General features: G+C 33.2%; 1 protein-coding gene across 1 annotated transcript in view; it reads right to left on the reverse strand.

Moving 5' to 3' along the window:
* Positions 1 to 10,097: 10,097 nt before the first annotated feature.
* LOC145285988 (meteorin-like protein) overlaps positions 10,098 to 25,355 on the reverse strand; it is a 45,156-nt gene continuing 29,898 nt past the window's right edge. Inside the window, exons 2-4 of the mRNA XM_080134579.1 lie at positions 17,293 to 17,672; positions 12,168 to 12,224; positions 10,098 to 10,633 (exon numbers count right to left, since the gene is read on the reverse strand). Coding sequence (XP_079990705.1) covers positions 10,323 to 10,633; positions 12,168 to 12,224; positions 17,293 to 17,672 — 748 coding nt within the window. The 3' untranslated portion in view covers positions 10,098 to 10,322. The remainder of the gene's footprint in view (positions 10,634 to 12,167; positions 12,225 to 17,292; positions 17,673 to 25,355) is intronic.

Genomic DNA, 25,355 nt, shown 5'->3' on the forward strand with positions numbered 1-25,355 from the left:
ATATACCTTTTTTTTTTTTTTTTTTTTTTTTTTTTCAAGATGAGGTATAACCCGAAAATTCAAAGATCAGAAGACTACGATACCATCTCGGTTCAGCACATTACGTTGATAAATATATAAATTTATCATCATGAATTATTAGAATCTTCGGGTACTGTAATTGTTTTCATCTTAATCTCGTATACAAGGGTGTTTTTATACCAAACTGCGTTGCCATAATTTTCAAACGGAACTCCTTACATATTATGCATAATACTTAAAACAAACGGCAGCAGCATTTTTATAATCGTATGCTTTCAAAAGTTATTCTTTAAAATAAGGATTTACTTCTTTCTCTGCGTGTTTAAATCGTATTTTTTTATTCACTGGTTAAAAATTGAGATTTTGAGACAATTACACATTACTTTAATGAACATAATCATTTTTGTATGAATAAAAAATGTTTGTTAGCATTGTTATACAGAATAATCTGTACCGATGCGCTGTAAACATAAGAGAACTGTGAAAAACAAAGAAAATCGTTACATTTCTTATAAATATAAATCCTTTTAACAGTGCCCATTGCAATAGGTCCCACATACGAACAAATCATTTTTATTTAATAAAACATGGAAAGTATACAAACATACAACATACATAGTCGCAATTGCTGAAGTCCACAGGGTCATGAGGAGCGACCGTGTGGCGTACAATACGGATCACAACACACATTAAGCTAAACATTGTGTGGCAACCATGCCTCATGTAAAGTCAAGTCATTAAGTCGAACAGCGTGAAACCATATCATAAGGCAACGAGTAACATATTATTATAAGTATATTATCCTATAATAAATTGTTACCCTGTGAATCCACTGTCTTGCAATGTCTATCCACAAGTGTGAATCCGTATTATATTTTTGGATGCAACTGAGTAACATGAGATCTTCCATTATTCGGGGGTGGGGGAGAGGGTGATAAAGCATGTGTAATCAAAAATATTATTGAAAAATTATTTCGTTTCTTAAACTTATCTATATATTAATACGATAGCGTGTGTGTTATTTTCTGTGTCACGCCTACATCCGGATCGTTTAATTGTTATGTACTTCCATTTCTTGTCATGAATTATTTTTCCAAGAATTCTTCATAAGTTTTGCTTTCGGTTTCGATTATGGCTGAAGGAACTCAAGTTATATATATTTCATAAGTTTTTATTTTGGTTTCGAACCAAGCTAATGCACCCAAGTCATATGGATATATATATATATATATATATATATATTTTTTTTTTTTAAATCGCAACTTTATAATATATAAAAATCGATAGAACATTAAATCTATAATAATATATATGAAATCTGCAAGAATTAAAATATATTTAAGCGTACTTTACGACCGGGCTTTGCCGGACGTTCATCCTAGCTTAGATAAATACTTTTGCAGTTTTAACAACAAAAAAAAAAGCTACAATATCAGAGCTTCTCCATTTACACTTATTTGGATCTGTTTGATTAGGAAGTTTCGTCTTATTTCATTATTGGAAGTGGATCAAGTATTGTTAAACTGCGGAATCTGTTGAACGGTAAAAAATTTATTCAATTTATATTTTTGATTACACATTGCCAGGATTTGGTCCCTGTTATTACGGTAAATAAAGAATAAACAAGCATAATAGACATGGAAACAAAGAAGACAAAATAAGGAACAGAAAGATTGTGTTGCGCCAATCTTGAAAATATATTTCGGAAGATATGTGCGACTTGGAAATCAGCTATTAAAAATTTTGGCTTTGCTTTAGTTTTTTTCTGTTTTTTTTTTTTTTCATGGTTTCGAACCATGTCCGTTCTGGTAGCCAATGCACATACTATCAGCAGCTCATCTGTAAACACACAATATGAAAAGAAAAAAAAGCTTACAGATTTCTTTCTTTCTGTCTTTGTTCAGTTATATCACATTCGCTCAATCTTTGGACAAAAATCAACATATTCTCAGATCAGATAAGTCTTGAAACCTGATACAATCTGTGGGTCTGCGTACTTTATATTCCAATGCTGGAGTGAATATTTTTTTCATTATATTTATGTTTTAACTGTCATAAAATATATTTTTAATCAATGTAGGCGTTAACTATTATACACACACACTTGTAATATATATATTTCATATTTTATATACAAACATTATTCGCTACATATGTTTCAGCTGTGATTTCCTTCGAAAACTCTTGTCATCAGATCTCTGGTTTCAACTGGTTAAAATGTATTTGAACCCAATAAAACTGGAGAAATAATGATAGCTTTCGAAGGAAATCACGGATGAAACATGTATGCACATTTGTAGTCAATAATGTTTGCATAAAGAAAAATGATGCAATAATGCAACTACTTGTAATTGGAAACTATTTCATAAACACCAGAGTTCCATTATATCAACATCTCGGAAACTACTTCAATGCAATCATGACTATATATATATATATATATATATATATATATATATATATATATATATATATATATAGTCTAAAGAAGCTTTGAATAAAAAAAAATGCAAAAAAGAAGAAAAAAAAATGCAGTTTAAATTCCCGGAATGAAAAAAATATTTTAACTTTAACCTATCGCAGACTTAGCACCTACATAATCCGACTTCAAAAATGTTTATAATGACAAAACAGAACTCATTTATATAAGGAAGAAGAAAAAAAGAAGCCTTTACTAAAACTGTTAAATAGAAATAGACTTAGCATTTGCATTAGCCGATTTCACAAAAGTCTTCAATTTTGAAACAGAATTTAACTACATAAGGATGAAAAGAGAAAACCTTAACTAAAATTTTGTAATTAGAAAACGGGGATCATCAGCTGTTTCGGATATTTAAAAACAGGACACACACACACATATATATATATATATATATATATATATATATATATATATATATATATGCTCATATTTTGGAGGATCGGTTTAGAGTTTGGATCTGCATTGATAGTGCTCAACGCCTTCTGGAGCAAAGCTTAACGCTATATTAAAAATAAGCTGTTATTATATCGTCACAATAGTTTCCCGCACAAACGAAGGTTCTTCTAACGATCTCATCTCCGATAATAAATTCGACTATAATATCAAAACATTTTATGGAATATATATATATATATTTCAAATGTGTTTTATTTATTTATTATATATCTTCATCAGTTTAATGCTATTGTGTTCTGAGTTTATATTGTGTCGGCTCAAATTGAGCCCTGTCTTTGAATTTTGTTTTGGGAGATTTTTTTTTTACAAACATACTGTCAAAAGATTCTCTAACACTTTCGCCATTTAAGCTAGAAAGATGATACATTATCTAAGATAATAATCAAACAACGTAAGCTGTAAGAATGCGAAATAAAATAAAGAATTTGTAAAATCAGCACGTTATACGGATACACAGGTTATCCATGTTGAGAACAAATTCGTTAGTTATTAGGTAAAGTTTGTAAAGAAAAACTATAGAATTAGAATGAAAAAGGGAAGATTGCGTTTTGATAATATTTTTGTCTTAATGTTGCTAAAAATATAAAACTATTGAATGTGTTACATAAATATTCCAGCTGAAAAATAAAGCAGATACCCATCAAAAAATAAAATAAATTTTTACATATTCTTTTAAAATTTGTTCGTTCAGAAATAAAAATAATATTAATAAAAAAGATAGTATTTACAAAATTTGAAAAAAATCACAGATATTATGTTTTCCCGTTAGGGAGCGATCGCAAGATTGTATTCTTGAAGCCCTGAATATTTACCTGGATTTCGAAGCACGCTCACACACATTCGCTCACATGAAATGGAGTTTTAAAAAAATAAAATAAAAAAATAAACAGCGCACAAATCAAGCAAATAGTTCCGCTATGGAATTTTAAAAAGTGCATTTATTTATCCATTTACTTTTTATAGTAATTGGCGAACTATTTGTTCAATGTGTGACAACACTTGTAAGTCATGTTTAGGTGAGAAACCGGAAGTCACACATTATTTAGAAATTAATTGATCTAGCGAATCACATTGGTTGATATTCAATTGTTTGAAACTACACAAATATTTATCCAGAGAAAAGTCGTGTAATGGTTTAAATAACTTAGTAATTTAAAATTAAACCGTGGAATTCCCATGAGTTCTTCAGGGCTATAAACAGTATGGTATACTAAACCTTTATAAATATAACGGTTAATTTCATCATAAGTATAAAAATTTAACAGTAAATTATATCATAATATATGATGATTATTAAAAATCTATTTTTATATTGTTTCTTGTTCGTTTTCTAATAAAGATCGGAAATAAATGACTAATATATATATATATATATATATATATATATATATATATATAACTACTTAATTTACTCACATAAAATTAATATACGAAAGTATAGATTTATGCGTAAACTCTAAGTATTTACTTCAAAAGTGCTCAATACGTAGGTAGAGCTAGTTAGTAATTTAAAAAATATACATGGCCATTAAACTACACTGAATATTCGGCGTTTCATCCACTATAGGATTCGTCAGGCTTATGCGCGAATCCTGTGGTTGTTTCTCGTTTTTATATATGTTGAGGATTTTAGTTAGCCAATCAGCTTTCTAGTATCCACCGCGCCCCTTCCTATCAGCCAATGGGCATGCATTTTATCGAACAAAGGATCTGTTTTAGAACTAGGTTAGTGGTTTAAGGCAGACGATTTTCCTCATTTCTGCTCTTTTATATATATATATATATATATACATATGTGTACACACAAACATGCACATATGTATATATATATATATAGATATATAGATATATATGTGGTCGTTTATGTATATTCATGTTTATTCATTTGTTTATTTTCTATTTTTTGGCTAACTAAAATCCTCAACATATATAAAAACGAGAAACAACCACAGAATGTGCGCATAAGCCTGACGAATCCTATAGTGGATGAAACGCCGAATATTCAGTGTAGCTTAATCGCCATATATATTTTATAAATTACTAATATATATATATATTTATATATATATATATATATATTTTATAAATTACTAATATATATATATATTTATATATATATATATATATATATTTTATAAATTACTAATATATATATATATTTATATATATATATATATATATATTTTATAAATTACTAATATATATATATATTTATATATATATATATATATATATTTTATAAATTACTAATATATATATATTTATATATATATATATATATATTTTATAAATTACTAATATATATATATATTTATATATATATATATATATATATATATTTTATAAATTACTAATATATATATATATATATATATATATATATATATTTTATAAATTACTAATATATATATATATTTATATATATATATATATATATATATATATTTTATAAATTACTAATATATATATATATTTATATATATATATATATATATATTTTATAAATTACTAATATATATATATATTTATATATATATATATATATATATATTTTATAAATTACTAATATATATATATATTTATATATATATATATATATATATATATATTTTATAAATTACTAATATATATATATATATATATATATATATATATATATATATATAAAAGACTATTATGATATTATGATTATAATATCTAATGATATCATATATAAGGCTCCTTTAGTCTTTGAAAAACCATAGATACCCACAAGGAGGCGCCTGCGCGTCAAATTCTTGTGACAGGGGGTGCGCAATATCCAACCATACCTCTCCTGAGTCGATATTGTTAAATACCAGTGGCAAGTGAAGTATATGTACAGGACAATTGGAAACAGATGCCGAAATAAGCGGAGAGCACATACAGTGCATAGACTTCCAAAATGGTCAGCCATCTAGTACTAACCAGGCTCAACGTTGCTTAACTTCGGTGATCTGACGAGAACTGATTTGTCAACGCGATTACGTCGTATATATGAAAATATATATAACTATATATATGCAAATAAATTCTAAAGCTTGAAATATATGTTTAAATATTTGATGATTTTAAGTGAAATGTGAGTTTCTTTGCATTCATTCTTGTTGTGGACTGTTATCCTCATCTTAGTTGTTATTTTTTCACCACATTCAACTGACCTTATTAACTTTTCCAGGTGATTAACCCGGATAAGATAAGGATGGTGAGCCTTTTAATTTATCCCCAGTAATTACTGCTTCCATAGTTGTTGTCTCACCATATTTTTGACAAGTAATCCTCTGGTCTGCCTCGATAGGATTGAAACCACTATCTGCAGAAAATGCTCACCTGAAACAATGGAGACTAAATGTCTCTATACACTGCGTCACGGGCTCCATTCAACTTCAACCTGCTGAATCAACTAAACGATTCAGCAAGTAAAGGCTAATATTAATTATTAATTTACCCTAATTCGTTCGGTTGAAAATTACAGTAGCCTTTAACGCAACTAAATTCAGTATTGCAGCCGATAGTAATAAGATTGTCAAAGACGATGTATTAACAAGGAACTTTGCTTGGAGAGATCGTACAAGTTTTATCAAATTAGTCGATAAATGCGAGGCTCGCTGTTTGTTTATAAATAAGCGGTTTTAGCACTATAAAAGTGGTAGACAAATGTTTGTTAAAAATAGATATTTGGCGAGGTTATTTGCGGGCACGGCTTCCGTGGCTCGATCGGTAGAACTGCCGACTATCAACGCAATGGTTTTAGGTTCAATCCATGGCTTGGAAGGGGTGCTAGTCTAGCGGCACTGATCAGTTGTGATACAACGAAACAGGGCTGTATGTCGATGACTACAAATTATATATACATAGATATATTGATCAATTTTAATATGATTCACCAGTGACTTCCGGGTCTACCATAAGTCAAATTTAATATAAGCAATCGGTGTAAGTATATATATATATATATATATATATATATATATATATGAACAAAAGAAAAGGAAAAGGTTGATGTACGATAAATTAAAAGACGAATAAAACAGTATGATTTCTGACACTAAGACGTTATGTCTTTGTAGTCAAAATGGTAGAACTTAAAAGAAAATGAACATGGATGAAATTGATATCGGAACATTGCATTGATGTTCTGGAAAAAAAACATAACAGAGTGACACCTTAAAAGTGACTCTTATGGACAACTTCAGTCTGTGGCTTACTTAGCAAAATAGTCTCAGTCATTAATGTCTAACGGTTTCTGTTTTGGTTTTGGGTTTTTTTTTTTGTTTATCTCCATTCGATGATAAACATATATGGATATCCGTAACAGTAATAACTGACAGAGTCCTGAAATAGTTTGGGGAATTTTTCGAGGAATGTTATAAATGAGATAATAAAAATCTGGGGGAAAGGGAGGTTAAATCCGGTAATTGTAAATCCCAAGCAGGATCACATCTAATCAGGAGACGATCACCAAAGTGCCTATCTCATGTTATTGAACGGTGGTAAGGAGAGTAGAAAGTGAAATTTCGGTTTTTCTCGCTTCCCTTTTTTTTTTTTTTTTTTTACTTTAGTCCTCACATTCCATGAGTGATGTTTCTGGCAAAGGGAGAAGAATTTCTGTTCTCTGGGTCGGAATCTATCCATCTGCTATTTTTTGTTGAGGAGTTTTTTTTTTTTTATCTTGGCGTTACTTAGCTTTTAATATAAAGTGGCTTGTCTGTAGCGATTCCCATGAAAAAGACAGACATTCCTGACGGAAACATGATGGACAAGGCAGGGATAGACTGAAGTTTATTTCTATCAAACATGAAGAAATGCTTACGATAAATGAATAAATGATAGAAACTTTTTAAAGTATTTAATGAATGGATTCTTAACGTAGGTTTCAAATTCAAAATGGGTCTAAATAAAATCAATAAAACAAAAACAAACATTATGATGGTAGATTCAGTGGCTACACGGGTAAACAAGCATTTCATATGATGATAGTAAGGTTACTTATTAAGGAAAGGCTTTTGTGGTGGTTGAGAACAACTTAAGAAAAAAGGAGATTAATCAGAAAATTGTTTTAACCAAAAATACATTAAGGAATGAGAAAAGGTATAGTACTGGAGACCTCAAAAGCTGTTTATATTTGTCCTGTATTATTCGTATTTTAACATTTAATGAAATGTAGTAATTGAATGATTATGCAGGGAATTATATATATATATAATTCCATGTTAATATACTCTTGAATGTGTAGCGACGTATAAATGCTTATGAAAAACAAATAAGTATATATATATATATATATATATATATAAAATTTATTCTGAATTTGTAAGGTGTTATTTCTTAATGAAAAAAAAAAATATATCGTAGATCCATGCCATTTAGCACACATTTCTCGTAACAGATCTGTTAGATGTATAGATATTTCTATTCATGAGAAGTGCCTCAATAAAACCCCAAGTTTTAGTGAACCTTGTATAATATATGGCAGTAAATATGGTGTTTCATAAAATTCAAACGGATCCATTCTTTCTATCATATATATGAGAGCGGGAGAAAGAGAGAGAGAGAGAGAGAGAGAGAGAGAGAAAGAGAGAGAGGGGGGGTGAGAAATGGTAAGAAGTAATCCTACATCCTTGCTAGGTTTTGTTCAGGAATCACAGTACTTGCTTCGTGACCACTTCGTCACTTCCAACTTATTTGTGTGTAGGGGGCGGTGTATAGAGACAAAAATTATCGTTCATGTCATTATGTCCAATATGATTCACAAAATGAGACTAAAATGGCACACACATTGTCTACATGTACACAAGGCAGTCCGTTTAAGACTAACGCCAGCTTAAGCGATCGTATGACGCGCCACGTGCTAGGCGGCGCCTATTTTTGGAATAAAATCCATATGCACATAAGATTGTCAAAATTGTAGCTTACAATGACGATAATTCAAATCAGTTCTCACAAGTATATTTTTATCACATTGTCAGAAATATGTACCTTGAAGGAATTTATCTTTTTTTTTTTTTTAAGTTTTAACTTTTGAAGTCATTTCATGTGCTCTCTTTTTATTGATTAATATTTAAGATTTTATTGCAAACTGAAACAAGTTCTACAGTCTTATGCGTACTTGTGGATTATTCAATGCGACCATCTTTTTACATATAGACAAATCATTATCACTCCATTGAAGTAAAAATGCTATTTTATCCCAAACGTTGGGAATAATGTACGATTGGTCCCTTGAACCTTTCAATAAAATACTGTAGTTTCGGAGAGATCAATAATTAGGCAATTATCCACTTCAATGTATTGCATGAGAATAAACATGATTTCAAATCATGATAAAAGAGATCAGTTGATCTTAATGTGTACACACACACACACACACACACACACACACACACACACACACACACATACATATATATAATTTTTATCTCGGTACATATGTGTGTATGTCTGTATCTAGCTGTTTGTGTGTACGTACCATCGATTATGTGGCAAACAGTCCGATTTATCGGATGGATTTCCCGTTCATTTTTTTTCTTTTAAGAACACTATCCACTCTTTCCACCAGGTAAGTAAATATATAAACATATACATACACATTATTTATATGTTTGTTTTGGTCCACGGTCATGTTTCCGTTCATGTGAGTATATATATATATATATATATATATGTATGTACGTCAAAGGGATTCCTTTTTTTCTTTGTCATCACTCGCCTGGAAAGAAATACTGCGTAAGAGGATGATTTGATCATATTTTCCAGCATTAATTGTTTGTTTCTATCGTTTCAAGAATTACGACGATAGAAGTGCTTTTCCGGTATCGTCTTTTTCTCATGTTCCGACTTGGGCCAAGAGTCACTGAATACAAAACGTATGCAGCTAGAACAGACGTAATTTCAGTTGTGTCTGGAGTACCTTGATTGAAGGTGAGGTCTTCAGTAATCGGTGTGTTTATACTCCTGGGGGTTTTCCCCCGTTATTCCTTTGTTGTTGTTGTTGTTGTTTATCGTTAATAAAAAAAAAAAATTTTCGACTGCGTCAGAGATTAACCGGCATGTTGTTCCCGTTGAGATGCGCTTTTCGTTCATTTGAGTTTCGCTTACGTTTGTCACGTTTAAGTTTGAAATAGCATTTTCAGTGATAAACGCAGTTTGGATGGACGCATCGTAGGAATATTCGTTCCTGTCGATTATTTTGGAAACTTGTTTTACCGATTTTTTCAACGATTTGTCGAGTTATTTCGTTTTCAACCCTTCTTGTTCTCGAACATTAACCGTGGCTAATTATTCGGAAAAGGGTTGAAAAAAAAATTTAGAAGCAAAACGCCACTCCGAAAATTTACGTCTTTGTTCAATCGTACGAACATTCGAGGGCGCCCGTGTGTCGCATTCTGTCGAGCAGGTATCGCCATTGGTTCAGATAAGGGGCGCATGTCAGGTGAAGCCTGTCGAATCGTTCTCGGCCCATGAACAAGAAGACTCCCGTGCCACGAGTGACCCCGCACTCGATAGGGATATGGACTGTCCCGAGTAAGGGACCTTTTCGTCTTCGGCGGTAAAACATTGCGTTTTTGGCGTGCACCTGTCGGGAAATGTGGATTTCCATGACGGTCGTCTTTGTTTCCTGGTTGTCTTTCACTTTACCCATCACGCCCTCCACGACTAGAAAGGAAACAAAATGAAAAGGTCGTTATATTTTCGAAAAATGACATGAAAACATAAAATGCAAGAATGTTTTTTGAAAAGAGTAAAAATACACACACTATTTTACACAGATACAAGTATTGAAAAAAAAAAACATGCAGAACAATATATAAAATATGAGTATAGACAGAGACAGTTGTACGCTTGTTGTATAAATAAATCGTTTTGGGGCGGAGCATAAAAAATGAGTGCCTGTTCCCGCTGAAACTGAAATTGGCCCAACTTCGAAATTAATGTAGGGGCTGATTTAAGTATCATGTACGGTTTTACTTTATTATACTGTTTCAAATTTAGTTGGCTCATTAATTTCTGAAATGACAGGATCGATAAAAGAAGATATGGAAAATCTGAATCCTTAGGCTAGGAAGTACCCCACAGTTCTGTCCTCAGTTAAAAGACGTTGACTGGGGGTAATACTGTAGAATACTCCCTAATCAAATGCATACACTTACATATGCATATATTTGATACTTACAAAAATATATATAAACTTGAATCATCTGACGATATGGGCAGATAATTTTTATCCTGTGTATCCTTTTGTAATAAATTAAATTAATGCACTTGAGGTTATAATAATCAAAAAGAAAACACACACACGAACCTAAACAAACATATGCCTTGACATTATGTACGAGTTTATTTAAAAATATATTTTAAAGATATCTCCCTTACAATGTCGTGCAAGTATCAGACTTAATGATTTTATGTTTACGACTTCACTGGTTGGATACATTCCAATAACGATCGCTATAATATGCTTGCTTTTTATTGTTAATAAATCATCGTCTTTGAATAGCATTCTATAAAACTAAAGATAATATCTTTCGTTACGTGTTGCAAAACATGTGTAAGACTGAAAGTAAAAAATATAGACGCGTTCACCGAAATAAAATAACTCTATACTAAGTTATGAATATATGTGGCAATTGAGCTACACACAATATTCCACGTTTCATTCTTACGAGAATTCGTCAGGCTTATGGCATAAGCCTGAGGAATTCTTAAGAGAATGTGATTGTAGACTGATTATTTCCTTTATCATTAAAATGCGTCCAACCAACCAACATACACACTCATATATATATATATATATATATGAGTGTGTGTAGGTAGATAGATATTACTCCTTCATTTAATCACATAAATTAATATACAAAGATATAATTTTATGCGTAAATGTTCAGTATTTATTTCAGCAGTGCTCAATACATAGGTAGAAAGTTATGAAAATATATATGCCAATTAAGCTACGGAGAATATTCCACGTTTCATTCTCGTAAGAATTCCTCAGGCTCATGCCATAAGCCTGACGAATTTTCACGAGAATGAAACGCGGAATAATCTGTGTAGCTTAATTGTCACATATGTTTTCATAACTTTATATATATATATATATATATATATATATATATATATATATATATATATATATATATATATATATATATATATTAGTTCTTTGAATTATATTCTTCTGCAAAATACTCACTAAAGCTACTGGAGCAGTATGCGCGCAAAAGTTCGTCGTCTGAACACGGTCGGCAATCTGCAAATGTAAAAATGAGCGAAAGTGAATTTCAAAAAAAGAAAAAACGAAAGAAATAAAAAAAACGTTACAATATATTGGCAAAAGGTGTTGTTTGATAAGGGTGGCATAATATTTATCAATGCACAACTAAAACATTGTAAATCTTGCTTGTTTCTCTGCTTGTCACTGTGCACACTTTATGATTAATTATCAGAAAATAATTCTCGGATTGTAATGTGCGGAAAATTCAGCTCTTGAAAATAGGATATTTTGAATTGGGACAAATATGCAAAATTAGCCCAGTCTAGAAGATACTTCTCCTGCACCAACTGAGGACAGAAAAGATGACGTGTAGGAGAACAGAAACCAAATTTTGATTCTTGGTTTCGTATGGTCTATAATATAAATCTCACCTGTCTCTTTCAATGTATGCACGTATGTTTGTATGTACGTTTGCCTAAAACTTTCGACAGAGGCAACGGATTTTCACCAGATTGGTATCGTTTGGAAGCAAATATCAAAAAATTGGCAAAAAAAAAAAAATAATAATTCCTTCACCCTCAACTTTTCTACAGGGAGGGGTCGCTTTTTTCGCCGATATTTTCGAAAGTCATCCCTTCTTTTCAATTGACTAGCCTTAATTTAAACCTACGTCACTTCCGGTTTGGCGATGGATACAACAGCAAAGACGTCACTTTTTACGTTTTTTTTTTTTGTTTTTTTTTTTCCTTATTCGCGGTACGGGTTCGAGTCTACCTACTACCAATTTTTTTTTTTTTTTTGCTCAATACACACCTCCAAACACCCGGGCAACACCGGGCACCCAGGTTAGGTTATTAATAAATAAATAAATAAATAAAATAGAATTAGTAACAGCAACAGTGGCAGAAGCTACGAAGAACTTGGTAAGAGTGCTATGAGGTGACGAATTTAGGAGTTGGAGAGTCGCAGACAGCTGGGAACAATTTTCTCTTTTGCTAAATGCCTGGAGGAGAGAAGCCGATGCACTGTTACAAGACGAACCTCATTGGAAACGGCGAAACGCGCCACGTTTACGTACACGCACACACACACACACACAGTGTATAAATTCACGCAGACACGCACGTACTCACTAACGACCGGCCTCGAAGAGTGTGGGAAAGTTTGAAAAACGTTCTGTTCTGCACACTCCTTCAGAGAAATACACGCTTTTTGGCAATGCCGGCTACCCCCAGCCCGAACCTCTTCACTAACTGCTCGAGACTTGACTTTGAAGAAGGGATGGGGATCTGCTCGTGTGTATATGGGGTCGGGACTTGTTTCTGTGTTTTCTTATAGTTATTTATAAATACATCATTTTCTTGGGTGTGTGTACTCTTTCTTTTTGTTTCTGTTTCGTGCAAGGATTAAATAGACAAGAATTGTATGTATGTTTGTCCGTTATCGAATTTTGCTTGGACGAAAGAAAGGAAAGAAGGACAGGGAGCAAGGACACATTCAAGCAAAGAAAGGCTTAAGTGATAGAAAGAAACAAAAAAACGGACCCTGAAAAAAAATTAAAAACAAAAAAAAACAAAGGAAAAAAAATTGTCACTTGAGAGAAACAGAGAAAGGAAGAAGTCAATAAAAGTAAAAAAAAAAAAAAGATAAAATAGAAAAGACACTGAAAGAAAGGAAAAGAGGAAGAAATGACATTGCGAAAGTAAAAAAGACAAAAAAAGGATATAATAAAAATAATAAAAAAAAATTCCATTACTAGTTTTGTATACTCTTTGACGTTTTTGTTTTAATTTTCTTATCACTTCGTTTTTCCTGGCGATAGGGGCATTCTACCGGATGCCAAACATTCTCCCATTTGTTTAGTTACTCCATCTGAGCGATCATTTTAAAATTCTTACCGTCCCTTTAAGTCCTATTGTCTGCATTTCTCTTGCACTTGGTTCACCGGGTATATTCGCCAGATAGTTTTGAAATTCTTTTTCATTAGCCCGGTTATTTCTATAATGCCTGATATGATTTGATACCTTCATAAAATTCTAATTTTTTTTCATGTCGTACATAAGTCCTTTGTATTTTGTTATTTTCTCCCCCTCTGCTCCGTTAAGGCCAGCATCATTAGGGACGCTTACTTTAACTAGGGTTGCCACTTTCTCCTTGTCCCATATCACTATGCCAGGCTTGATAGCCCCATTTTCTAGGTATGTAGCTGTAAAAATTTCATCGTCATAGTTGATGGTGTACGACTTATTGAAAAGACGAACAGAATATTCATTTGTATTACTTCGTTTCATCCATTTTTCTTTTAATCACCTTCGCTGTTCTTTCTGCTACATGTTCCCAACATTTGCTACTACATGGAATATTCAGGTTCACTTGTATGTGTGTGTGTGTGTGTGTGTGTGTGTGTGTGTGTGTGTGTGTGTGTGTGTGTGTGAGTGAGTGAGTGAGAGAGAGAGAGAGAGAGAGCGAGAGTGTGTGTGTGTGTGTGTGTGTGTGTGTGTGTGTGTGTGTGTGTGTGTGTGTGTGTTCAAACTGCATACATTCATGTCAGAAGCCGTAAATAATTTTCCTTATCGCTGTTTACTAAACTTTGCCTAATCTGACACTGGGTCAAAGTTCGAAAGAAAGCTGTTAAGGATCGAATTGAGTATTTACAGAGATTATCTCTGCGAGGCACAAAGTCGAACGGAAGTATGAGGGGTTGAATGAGGCGATAAAGACTATTCGGTGACAAGGTCTTTGGTAGAGAAAGAATAGAAAGAGTGAAAAAGAGAAAGAGAGCAAGAGGAGGGGAAAAGGTCAGTGGAGACAAAGCTATTGACGCATGATAATATTTAGCATTTGATCCGTTGCTTTTATTAACAAAGTGTTTACAAGTTTCGGTTGATTAATAAGATGTCAGTCGAATGACTAATATGTAATCGTTAATTCCCAATCCTTATTTGCAATCTTAACATATTTGATACAAATAAAGTCTATTCTATGCCGAACTCGTCCATGTAGTTTCAGTGGCCCAATAGTCTTTACTTTCTTGCTGTTCAATGATGTGCACCAAATGTGCACCAATGCGCTGCAAGCACATCTGAATACGATATGAAATATAAGTGACTTCCCGGATTTCAGTTGTAATAGTCATCTTCAGTTCAAGACTAGTCTGGAGATTGTCTTGATAGAGATCATATTTGAGAAAACTTCAGCGATAAAAATCTGCCGAATATTTGTGAATCCCATTTAGGATTATACACACCTACTACAGGGTGGAACGATAAAGTTGTCACCATAGAAAATACTGCATGATTCTATTTCAGTTTGATAAAAACAGAATTTTCTTTTTTTTTTTTTTTTTTTGCAGACCATTTACTAGTTGACCATTTGTGTACAAATCCCAAGAGCGATAGGAGATTTCTATCATGTCTGAAAGTGACACAATGTTCAATGAGCGAGATCGGAGATGTCCCGCTGTAGAACTCATGATCTCTACCGATCCAAGTTATGACAACAGGACCATTGCCAGCACTCCCAAAATGCAATCCAGACGGTTCAACGCTTGAGGGCATAGCTCAACGCAGTTTCCGGTCACAGTTATGGTCTTTCGTGTGGTTTCAAGTGAGGGCCACATTATGCTACCTCACATCTTCAGTCAGCTTGAAAGTCAACAACAAAGTGTACCTGGATGTGCTGAAGAGTGTGGTGATCCCCTGTTGCAATCAGGTGGCCGCTAACAAACCCTGGGTGTTACAGCAGGACTCGGCGCCAGCCCACAAGTCGAAAGAGGCCACAGGCTTGGCTTCAGAAGGAATGTTACAACTTTGTACCCTTCTGTCATTGCCCCCCCCTTCTCTTCCGACCTGAACCCGCTGGACTAGTTCGTTTCGTCAAGAATATAAACAACATGACTGACCTCCCACGCAACACCAAAGCCAGCCCGATCGCCGCCATCCGCCGAGTATTCGCCGAGCTCCCGCCTGCGCTTGTGGAAAAGGAATTCTCCCAGTTCCGAACCCATATCGAGGCGGTGATTGAGGCTGAAGGCTGCTATATTGAATAAATGTCAGCTTTACTTCATAATCAAGTTAATTGAAGTTTTAAAATAAAGCTGTAATATTGTTTTGTTTAGGCGTATACTTTTATCGTTCAACCCTGTAAATAGACGATAAACAACTCATTCCTACATATTATTGTACGACGTTAGGGATAGACGGGAGTGTATCTATAGTAGATGTGTCTGAATTGGAGAAGGTAATGTGCATTCTATTAATGATACTGTGGGTGAAATCTTTGAAGGGGTGGGATACCATTTTTTGGAGGAAAAGGCATCCATCTTTTGGAGGGATGAGCCTTTATAAAAGATATGTTGACATGATATGGTATACGATCCAATCACTAGTCTGAACACCTAAATAAATCTGTCTATATTACTTTTACTTTTGTTTGTCTATCTGTCCGTTCCAGTTTGTTTGTTTTTTCTCGGAAACTACTGCGCTGATCTGACCGATTTTTTTGTGTGGACCGTTACTATAAGGTGTAGCGAGATAAGGACTGTGATATTCGTTCGATGCATACTTAGAGATAAGTTTTGCATAAAACACTCATTCGAAGTCAACGACTATAACTTTTGCCTGTTTTTAACGAAAATTGAGTTTATTTAAATTATTTAAATCTGACTGTTATTTGCGTAATATATTTTTATTTTTGAATTCCAGCTTTTCTGGCCGATTATTGAATGTCAATCATTTATTAATAACTATATCATTCAGTTGTTTGAAAAAAAAAGTTGACAATAATAGCATTAAATAAATGCTTATAGTATGATCTATATTTAGGCGGGTATTTTTATATTTATTATATTTGAATGTGTGATGAATAGGGCTAGGACAACAGCATATTCTTTTCATTGTTTTGACTCTCGGGTGTGTATCCGTTGATATCTTATACGCTTGTATATAGAGTGATGTGGCTCTCGGTTGATTAACCGTGTCTAATTGTGTCGGATATAACACTCAAGAGTCAAAACAATGAAAATAATATGCTGTTGTCATGGCCCTAGTGATGAATTAGTTGTAAACCAGCTACTCCTGCAATGAAAGCGGTAATAGTAACTTACCTCCCATCGGATCAAATTGGTTGTGGAGCTGTACAATTTCATGCTGTATTTCAACTTTTGGAGGTCCCGTGTATTCATATGAACGTTCCGGCTCTATGTACAAAATCACGGGATCCGATTCCGACGTGAGACAATGTTCGACTGAGTTGTTGCTACGGATGATAAAAAGTGTCTTTAAGCCGGCAATTTCGTTCGGTGTCTCCTCGGAAACTTTGATCGACACGAACTGTGTTCGGATCAGGAAGCAAGCCCGAAACTTTCCACCCGGACTGTTGGGACTCAGTCGGAGACGGATAGCCCCGTATGGATGAAGCCATCGAATTGTCCCTTGCATGCATTGTGGCCGGACATGGATGACACCCTTATCCATGTTGCTTTCGCTACAAGTAAAAAAAAAAAGAAAATAAAGGTTATTAACTTAACTAATTAGAAATTAATAAATACAATTTTAATACATAAAACAAATTTAAAAAAATAAGGCTATGGCTAGTAAAACTATGGAGTTGGAGTCAAGGAGTCGCAATCTGAGTAAAGTTATTACTTTAGAAGATATATATATATATATATATATATATATATATATATATATATATATATATATATATATACACACACTTAATAATACATACTATATATATATATATATATATATATACACACACTTAATAATACATACTATATATATATATATATACACACACACTTAATAATACATACTATATATATATATATATATATATATATATATATATATATATATACATACACACACTTAATAATACATACTATCTCTGTATCTATTAGTCTGTCCTTTCCACTTTGGAGGGGGGACTACTGGGCCTATCTGGCTGAAATTTTGTACACATCTGTTATAAGGTGCAGTGAATTAAGTATTATGGTATCCGTTCGATACGCAGTTAAGAATTATTATTCAATGTAAAAATGAGCACAAATTTAACCATGTTCGAACATCAATTTGTATTAAAGCATTCAATTTGTATTAAAGTCAACGTGTTAAAAAGTTTTAAATATTTCATGAAACGTATTTATTAATTTTGAATCGAATTCTTGAGATTTTTTCAATGAGAAAAAATTGTGAGTTCAGGAAACTCTGGAAAACACGTAGCCTTCTTTAAAATCAAAACGCTATAAATGATCTATTATTTTTGGTATGCTTATGCCGAGTTAATGAACCCCAGGGGGTTTATTTTAGAGTCACAAAATACATACTAAAATATTCCTCACTTTTGGTCTACATATATATAATTATTTTCAATCTTAATTGTTTTAATTAGCTGCAATCTGTTAATATCTCGTCAAGTGATACATTTGTTTTTAAATGTTTATCATTCTAAGCCTCTCTCAATGTATGTAGTTTGATGTTGCTCTTATTTTATTTATTTATTTTTGTTAAATAAAATTTACCCGAATGAAGCAAATTATCACCGAGACGTATCGGTTATTGTGAATTAAAGACGATGCTTTCAGGGAGTTGAGCAATGAGATGTCTATTCACATTACATTTAAATTTCTGCATTTCACTTCAGTTAAGAATGTAGGTTACTGGGAAAGGGCTCCAAAGTCTAGCGGTAGGAAACAAGAAACTTTTAAAGTAGAAGGCTTTACGGTACTGGGATAGTTTACAGTGAGGGGTGGGATTTCGCTGGTTTTCGGATTAGTCGGATCTATTTACGCCAAAGGAGCGTATGTGCTACAAGTTTGTCTAAGCACATTCCAGTAAAATACTTGTAAAACAAGCACAGCGATGCAATATTGCGGCGATGGGACAGAGGTTAAAGATTTATTGACAGTGCAGGATCTATTAGATCAGAACCACCTTTTGAACTCTGTCAAATAGAGAGCGTAGTGGTTACTACACCGGCCCATATGTTGCAACAAAATTCCATGAATGGTGAATGGTGGCAATGTAGACAGACAAGATACTATCAGGTGTGAGTGTATTTCTAGCACGATAAAGGGAGTTTACATTCTTTGCAGCAGCTTGGCATTTTATACGGTACATGTCTGTGATTTCCTTTTTTTCTCTCTTCCAAGTCGAATAAAAAAGAAATGGAAGATTATATGGAAAGATTATTTAGCAGGAGATGGTCGGACATAATTTTCCTCGACAAACAAGTAAACGGTTCAGGATGACATTAGGTTCGCAACTAAGTTTCGGCCGTGTTTATTATCACTAGACTTTTTAGTCCGTTAAAAACTGACAAAAGTAATAGTCCGTTGACTCAAAATGAGTACATTATGTCAATATGCCAAATTGATCGTTGAATATCGTTAGATTTATGCTCATTTTTGCATTAAATGCTCATCTCTATTCGTTCCTGACTGCACCGAACAGATACCCTAATGATTAGCCAGCTTCATATTATCATAAACGTCCATAGAAAATTCTAGTAGATCAGCTTAGTAGTTTCCGAGAAAAAATGAAACGGACAGACAAACTAAGAGAAATTCAATATAGATTATTATTATTTATTTATTTATTGCAGAATTTATAGGGTGTTCAAATTTTATAATCTATTTTTTAGAGTTGTATTTTGGAATAAATAATTTCGTTATATTTTCGAGTTAATTGTTTGCTTATTTTCACATTCTTAAAATAGAATATCAAGTAAAGAAAAAATGAAAATTTTCGGCGCTTCCTTTCTTTTGCTTGTATTTATTTATTTGTTTATTTATTTATTTATTTATTTGTTTGTTTATTTGTTTGTTTGTTTATTTATTTATTTATTTGTTTATTTATTCATTACAGTTTGATTTGTTCCAACTCATTTTGTTGAACGTTCGGATAAAGATGTAAGTAACAAGAGAGAGGCATTATATATTAGGTTGGTGCAAAAATATACAAAAAAAAGTTACATTTCATTGAGGGAAACATGAACTCTAACATGTACTGTCACATACTGCAGCAGAGCATGTTCCCCTCACTTCAGAAACTGGATCGCAGAGCAGTGTTGCATTGCATTACAATGACCCAAAACACACATCCAAGGCAATCACTGCTTTACTGAATAGGCTAATGCTAAAAGGCGATGGACTAGTCCAGTATGTCTCCAGACTTGAATCCAATAGAATATCTTTGGGGCATCCTCAAGCAGAAAGTGGAGTTGCGCAAAGTCTCAAATATCCGCCAACTCTGCAACGTTGTAATTGAAGAGTGCAAGAACATTACAGTGGCTATATGTGAAGCTCTGGTAAACTTCATGCCCAGGAGAGTAAAGGCAGTTTTGGATAACGATGGTAGCCATACAAAATATTGAGAGTTGACATGTTGTATGTTAATATTGACAACTTTTCGTAAGGGGTGTACTCACTTTTGTTGCCAGAGAATTAGGTTTTAATGGCTATATTTTGAGTTATTTTGAGGGACAAATAAATTAACGTTTTACTTTTCATTGTATCAAAAAATCATTTTTTTTTCAGTTTTGTCCCATAAAGAGATATACTTAATTATTTGAAAAATGTGAGGAATGTACTCACTCACTCTTGTGAGCTGAAGGTAAAAAAAAACATTATTTTTACACCAACCTAATATTAATTAGTTGTTAGTTTTTTTTTAACCTATTCAATTTACAGTTAACTTAGTGAACTTATTTGCCAACCAGTATACCTTTCTTGTGTAAAGATGGTGTTTTTATCAAAAACAAGTTAAGGAACAAAAAAGAGAAGATACTTTCAACGTTAGGTATTGATGATGTATTTTTCCCGCTCTTTTCTTTTTTTGCGCGGGAAAAACTTCTTAACAAAGAGAGACAAGCATGTTATTTTTTCCTCTCCTTTAATTTGGGTCAGTAAGCCTAAGAACCATGCGTCAAATCAGGAGAGGAAATCGTTTCCACTTACAGAAACAAAAAAGAAAAAAGAATCCGGGAAAATGGGAGGAAGGTCATGTTGTAAGTCTATTAACATCTTTTGCTTCTATTTATGGAATTCTCTTCTTTCGTGAGGAAGTTAAAATACTATCCAATTTGCCGAAGGAAAGAATAATAGTAATTTAAAAAAAAAAAAATGACCGCCCGTCTTTGTTAACAAGATTTTCCCGCCAAAAATAACAAATACAAACATGACAAAGTCACGTGCTGTGCAATGAAGAGAAAACATTCCTAAAATTTACTTGAAAATGCCGAAGGTGATTAAAAGAAAAATGGACGAAACGAAGCAATACAAATGAATATTCTGTTCGTCTTTTCAACGTTCCCAATTCGCTCCGGAATGTCACCAGGATCGTGAAGTCGGAAGATATAAACGATGGACTCAGACTCTTAGAATTCAGACAAAGATTCCTTCTTTTAAAGTCTTTTTAAGTATTCAGATTGTCTGTTGATTCTTCGGGTTGGTAGCATTTTTTTTTTTTATCATTTAACTGAAAATGTTCTCAAAAGTTCCGGCGATTTTTAAAATCTTTTTAACATGTGATTTATCCAATTTTCTTTGTCTTTACAGCGACTTCATTTTTCGTTCCAGGCTCGTTGAAGCAGAATTACAGCATTAAATTGATCTAAATATTAGGAACAACCATTTTCTCTTTTTATATTAAAACTAACTGTGCCCACTAGTGTTGCGACAATTAATCGGAATTAGAATTTGGAATAGGGAATCAGAAAATCGAAACTTTCAGGGTATCACAATCGGTATCGAAATCGGAAAAAATTGTGCCTGTCTCTCGATGCCAAACATTATTCTTGTAATTATTTTAAAACTTCATTTTCCATTGTTGATAGCAATGATAAAATGATTGTAGACAACTAGTAAAAAAAAAAAATCTATAAATCCACACCCAGAAATGTGGGGTTATGTTTGTGAAAAAATATGCAAATACGGGTTTTTACAGTAAATAGAAAATAAAAAAACAACTTTATAACTAAATGTTTAGAGGCTTTAAAAGAATCAGAATCGGTAATTGTATCGGAATCGAGAAATTTTTTTTTAATTGTCCCATCACTAATGTCTACCAGTGTTCCTATTTACAATGCCTCCCCACGGGACAGAGTTAGACACCAGGGTCGTTTTTTTTTAACGTGAAGAAAAAGAACAAAAATAAAAATTGTCTCAGTCGTGAAGGATTTCTCCTCCACTGACAGAACAAGAAATTGAAGTGCAGCATCTGAAGAACAGATGGTGTTTATTTGCTCCCCCACCGAGCAAATTAGGCACAAGGCCGATTTTTAATGTGAGGAGTGAAGGGAGGGGGAAGGGAAAAAGGGGACCAGCTCCCGAGAGGTGGGAAATGGGAGCTGGTTAATGGTCAGGCATGTGGGGTTGCCCCCACATTTGGTCTTTGCTAGTCATAGCTAGTCATAGCTTGCAGTATCTGCCGGAACAGATACTACACTTTGATCTTGTCCCGAGACGATCAATAATGAAAATACTACAGAGTTGAATGATAAAAGCATCACCCTAAAGAAAACGACACTACAGCCTTATTTTTTAAACTTTTATTGAAAAGAATCAATTCAGATAACTGCGGTTGTTGCAGTTAAAAATATATATGTATATTTTTTATGTTTTTCAACGGCATATTAATCTTATTTGGTTACCTATATAATAATACGTTAAGGCAAGGTCATATTCGTGCGTACGTTATCACTTTTTACATGTTTGTAACATGATCAGCAAATTATGATTGCTGATTAGTCGGGATGACAAAGCATTCTGACATTAACTAGTTTAAAATGATTTGTTCCTTAATCGAATTCTATTGTCCTGACAACTAAAACAGTACAATTTTAAGTAGAGAAGACAAATATTAATAGAATACTTAGCTGACAAATAACATCGTTTTTACAGAAGATGAAAGAATCATTTTTAAGAGAATTCATAAAACAAAACTATTTTCTGGGTTAAAGAAAACTCGTTTGCAAAGTTGTTCTTGTTGTTGTTTTACAACCCCCCCCCCCACAGTGACAAAACTACTGTCTTAGTATACGAACTCTTTAAGTAAATATGCTTCAGTTTATATTCATCAAAAGGAATGTTATTAACTAGTCAGTTAATGGCGGAGTCGATCCAGGAAAGTAGAAAAAAGTATAAATACACGCGGTGTAGAATGGGGTCGTAAGAGGTCATATGGAATAGGGGATAAAATTTGAGGTACTTGCTCTGTAGGTTATGATGATGATGAAGATGGCACTCCTAGGAATAAATGTAATGTTTTAATATTACGGAATAATGTGTCTATAATGGAGCTCTATTGTTATATAAGGTAATGGTTAATAGCGTAAACATAATAAATTTTTATGTGCCATCTGTTGGTGTAAACCTATGCTATTTTGGTCCGCCTCTTTTACGTGGTGAAGCAACAACTATGGAAGGCAGTAATTATTGGAGATCAGTTATAAGACTCAGCATTTCTATCGCGTTGCGGTTAATCACCTGAAGAAGGTCAGAGGACGAGTTCACAGAAACATGGTGAAACAACATAAAATGTATAAAATAATAATAACAGTGCATTATACATATTGATATAAAACACTGCAGAATTTATATAAGGTGCTAGTTTAATAACAAAATAATATGTCTGTATTGTAAAAGAGTCATTGAGGATTGAGAGTCAGCATGTAATTGGAAGTTCACACGTTTAGTTGAAAGTGTTCGAGCGTAAATGAAGTTATCAAATTCGACGTTTTTTTTTTTTTTTTGAACGGAGTTCAGGGAATCTCAGAGTTCGGCGTCGTTTAACAATGTCCTCATAACCAGTTTTCCACATTCGCATCCTTCCGTCGTATTTCGTTAAAAAGTTGATCCCGACGTTTCAACAGGTCTGTTCCGTTGTTTCTTTCCGTTCCTTTTTGTCAGGAGAAAGGGAATCATGAAAATAAACAAAACAGCGGAGTGGATGTCCCGATGAAGAATACATTCCAGCCTTGGCAATGATTCTATGGTCCGCCAGACAGGGCGCCAGCATTTGTCAAAATATTGATGTTTTCTTGTGGAAATTTTTCTCCTTTTCTGAAGTTGGAGAGTAAGTTACTGAGATCATATATATATATATATATATATATATATATTAGAGAAAGAGAGAGAGAGTAAGTGTATGTAAAAAGATGAAGAGAAAGGTATAAAAAAAGAGAGGGGGAGAAAAAGACAATTAGAGAAAGAAATAGAGAGAAATAAAGTGGCAGAGAAAGAGAGTGAGTTTCAGAATGGTACCAATTAAAATCGAAATACTGCCAACAGATGTCGCTCGTGTCATTATTCCGCCATCATGTCTTGCTATAAGGCTGTCCCCTTCCGTAGCACAAAAAATATAGTACGATGGTTTTTATTTTTCTTGTATAAACAAACACATGTTGGATAGATGACTGACGTAGAGTGACAGAGTTGAAGTTAATTTTTATCTCTTCGTCCACTCCTAACTGAGTAAGCCATTATGGTATTCCGCATTAGCCTCGTTTCTGAAATGGTACGGTTTTATCCATTTATTTATTTATTTATTTGTCGGAACACGAGGGCAATTCTAGACACAATATCAGTTTTAAGAAGTTTGTTAATAAAAAAGGGGTGCACACTAGAGCAGGAGGTAAAATAACGTTTTCACCTCATCACGACTAAATGAATAATCAAATGATGTAAAATTCACACATCCCCTTCCGAAAATAAGACTCGGAGGATGGCACTCTATGTTCAATAGGAAACCATATTCTACTTCCTCCCATCAAAAAGGTGGGTGGGTTTGCAATATTAGCCTCTTACTTAAATCATTTAGTATTCTTTCAATCAGAGGCATCAATTTATTAAAAAGCACCCAGCCACGAATTGTTTTAGACACCTAACATACAGTCTGCAACATAAGGGTTGGGCCGATTGCCTGAATCAAACTAATGCTTAAGCGTCTTCTATATGGACACTGCGAAAGCCACGTGCTGCAGGTTCAGGTCCCTCCTGGAGAATGTGATGACGGCTCAGGATGGTTGGTGGGCTGTACTGAGTAAACGGTTCGTTCGGAAAGTATCGCTAACAATATAAACGAATAAATGGTATCAATAAAAAAATGTTGTGCAGAGTCAAGATTCATACTCTGTTGTGTTGCTTTCGAAACTAGGTTC

This window comes from Euprymna scolopes, chromosome 10 (assembly GCF_053919585.1).
Source record: "Euprymna scolopes isolate OS-2025 chromosome 10, ASM5391958v1, whole genome shotgun sequence".
NCBI lineage: Eukaryota > Metazoa > Mollusca > Cephalopoda > Sepiida > Sepiolidae > Euprymna > Euprymna scolopes.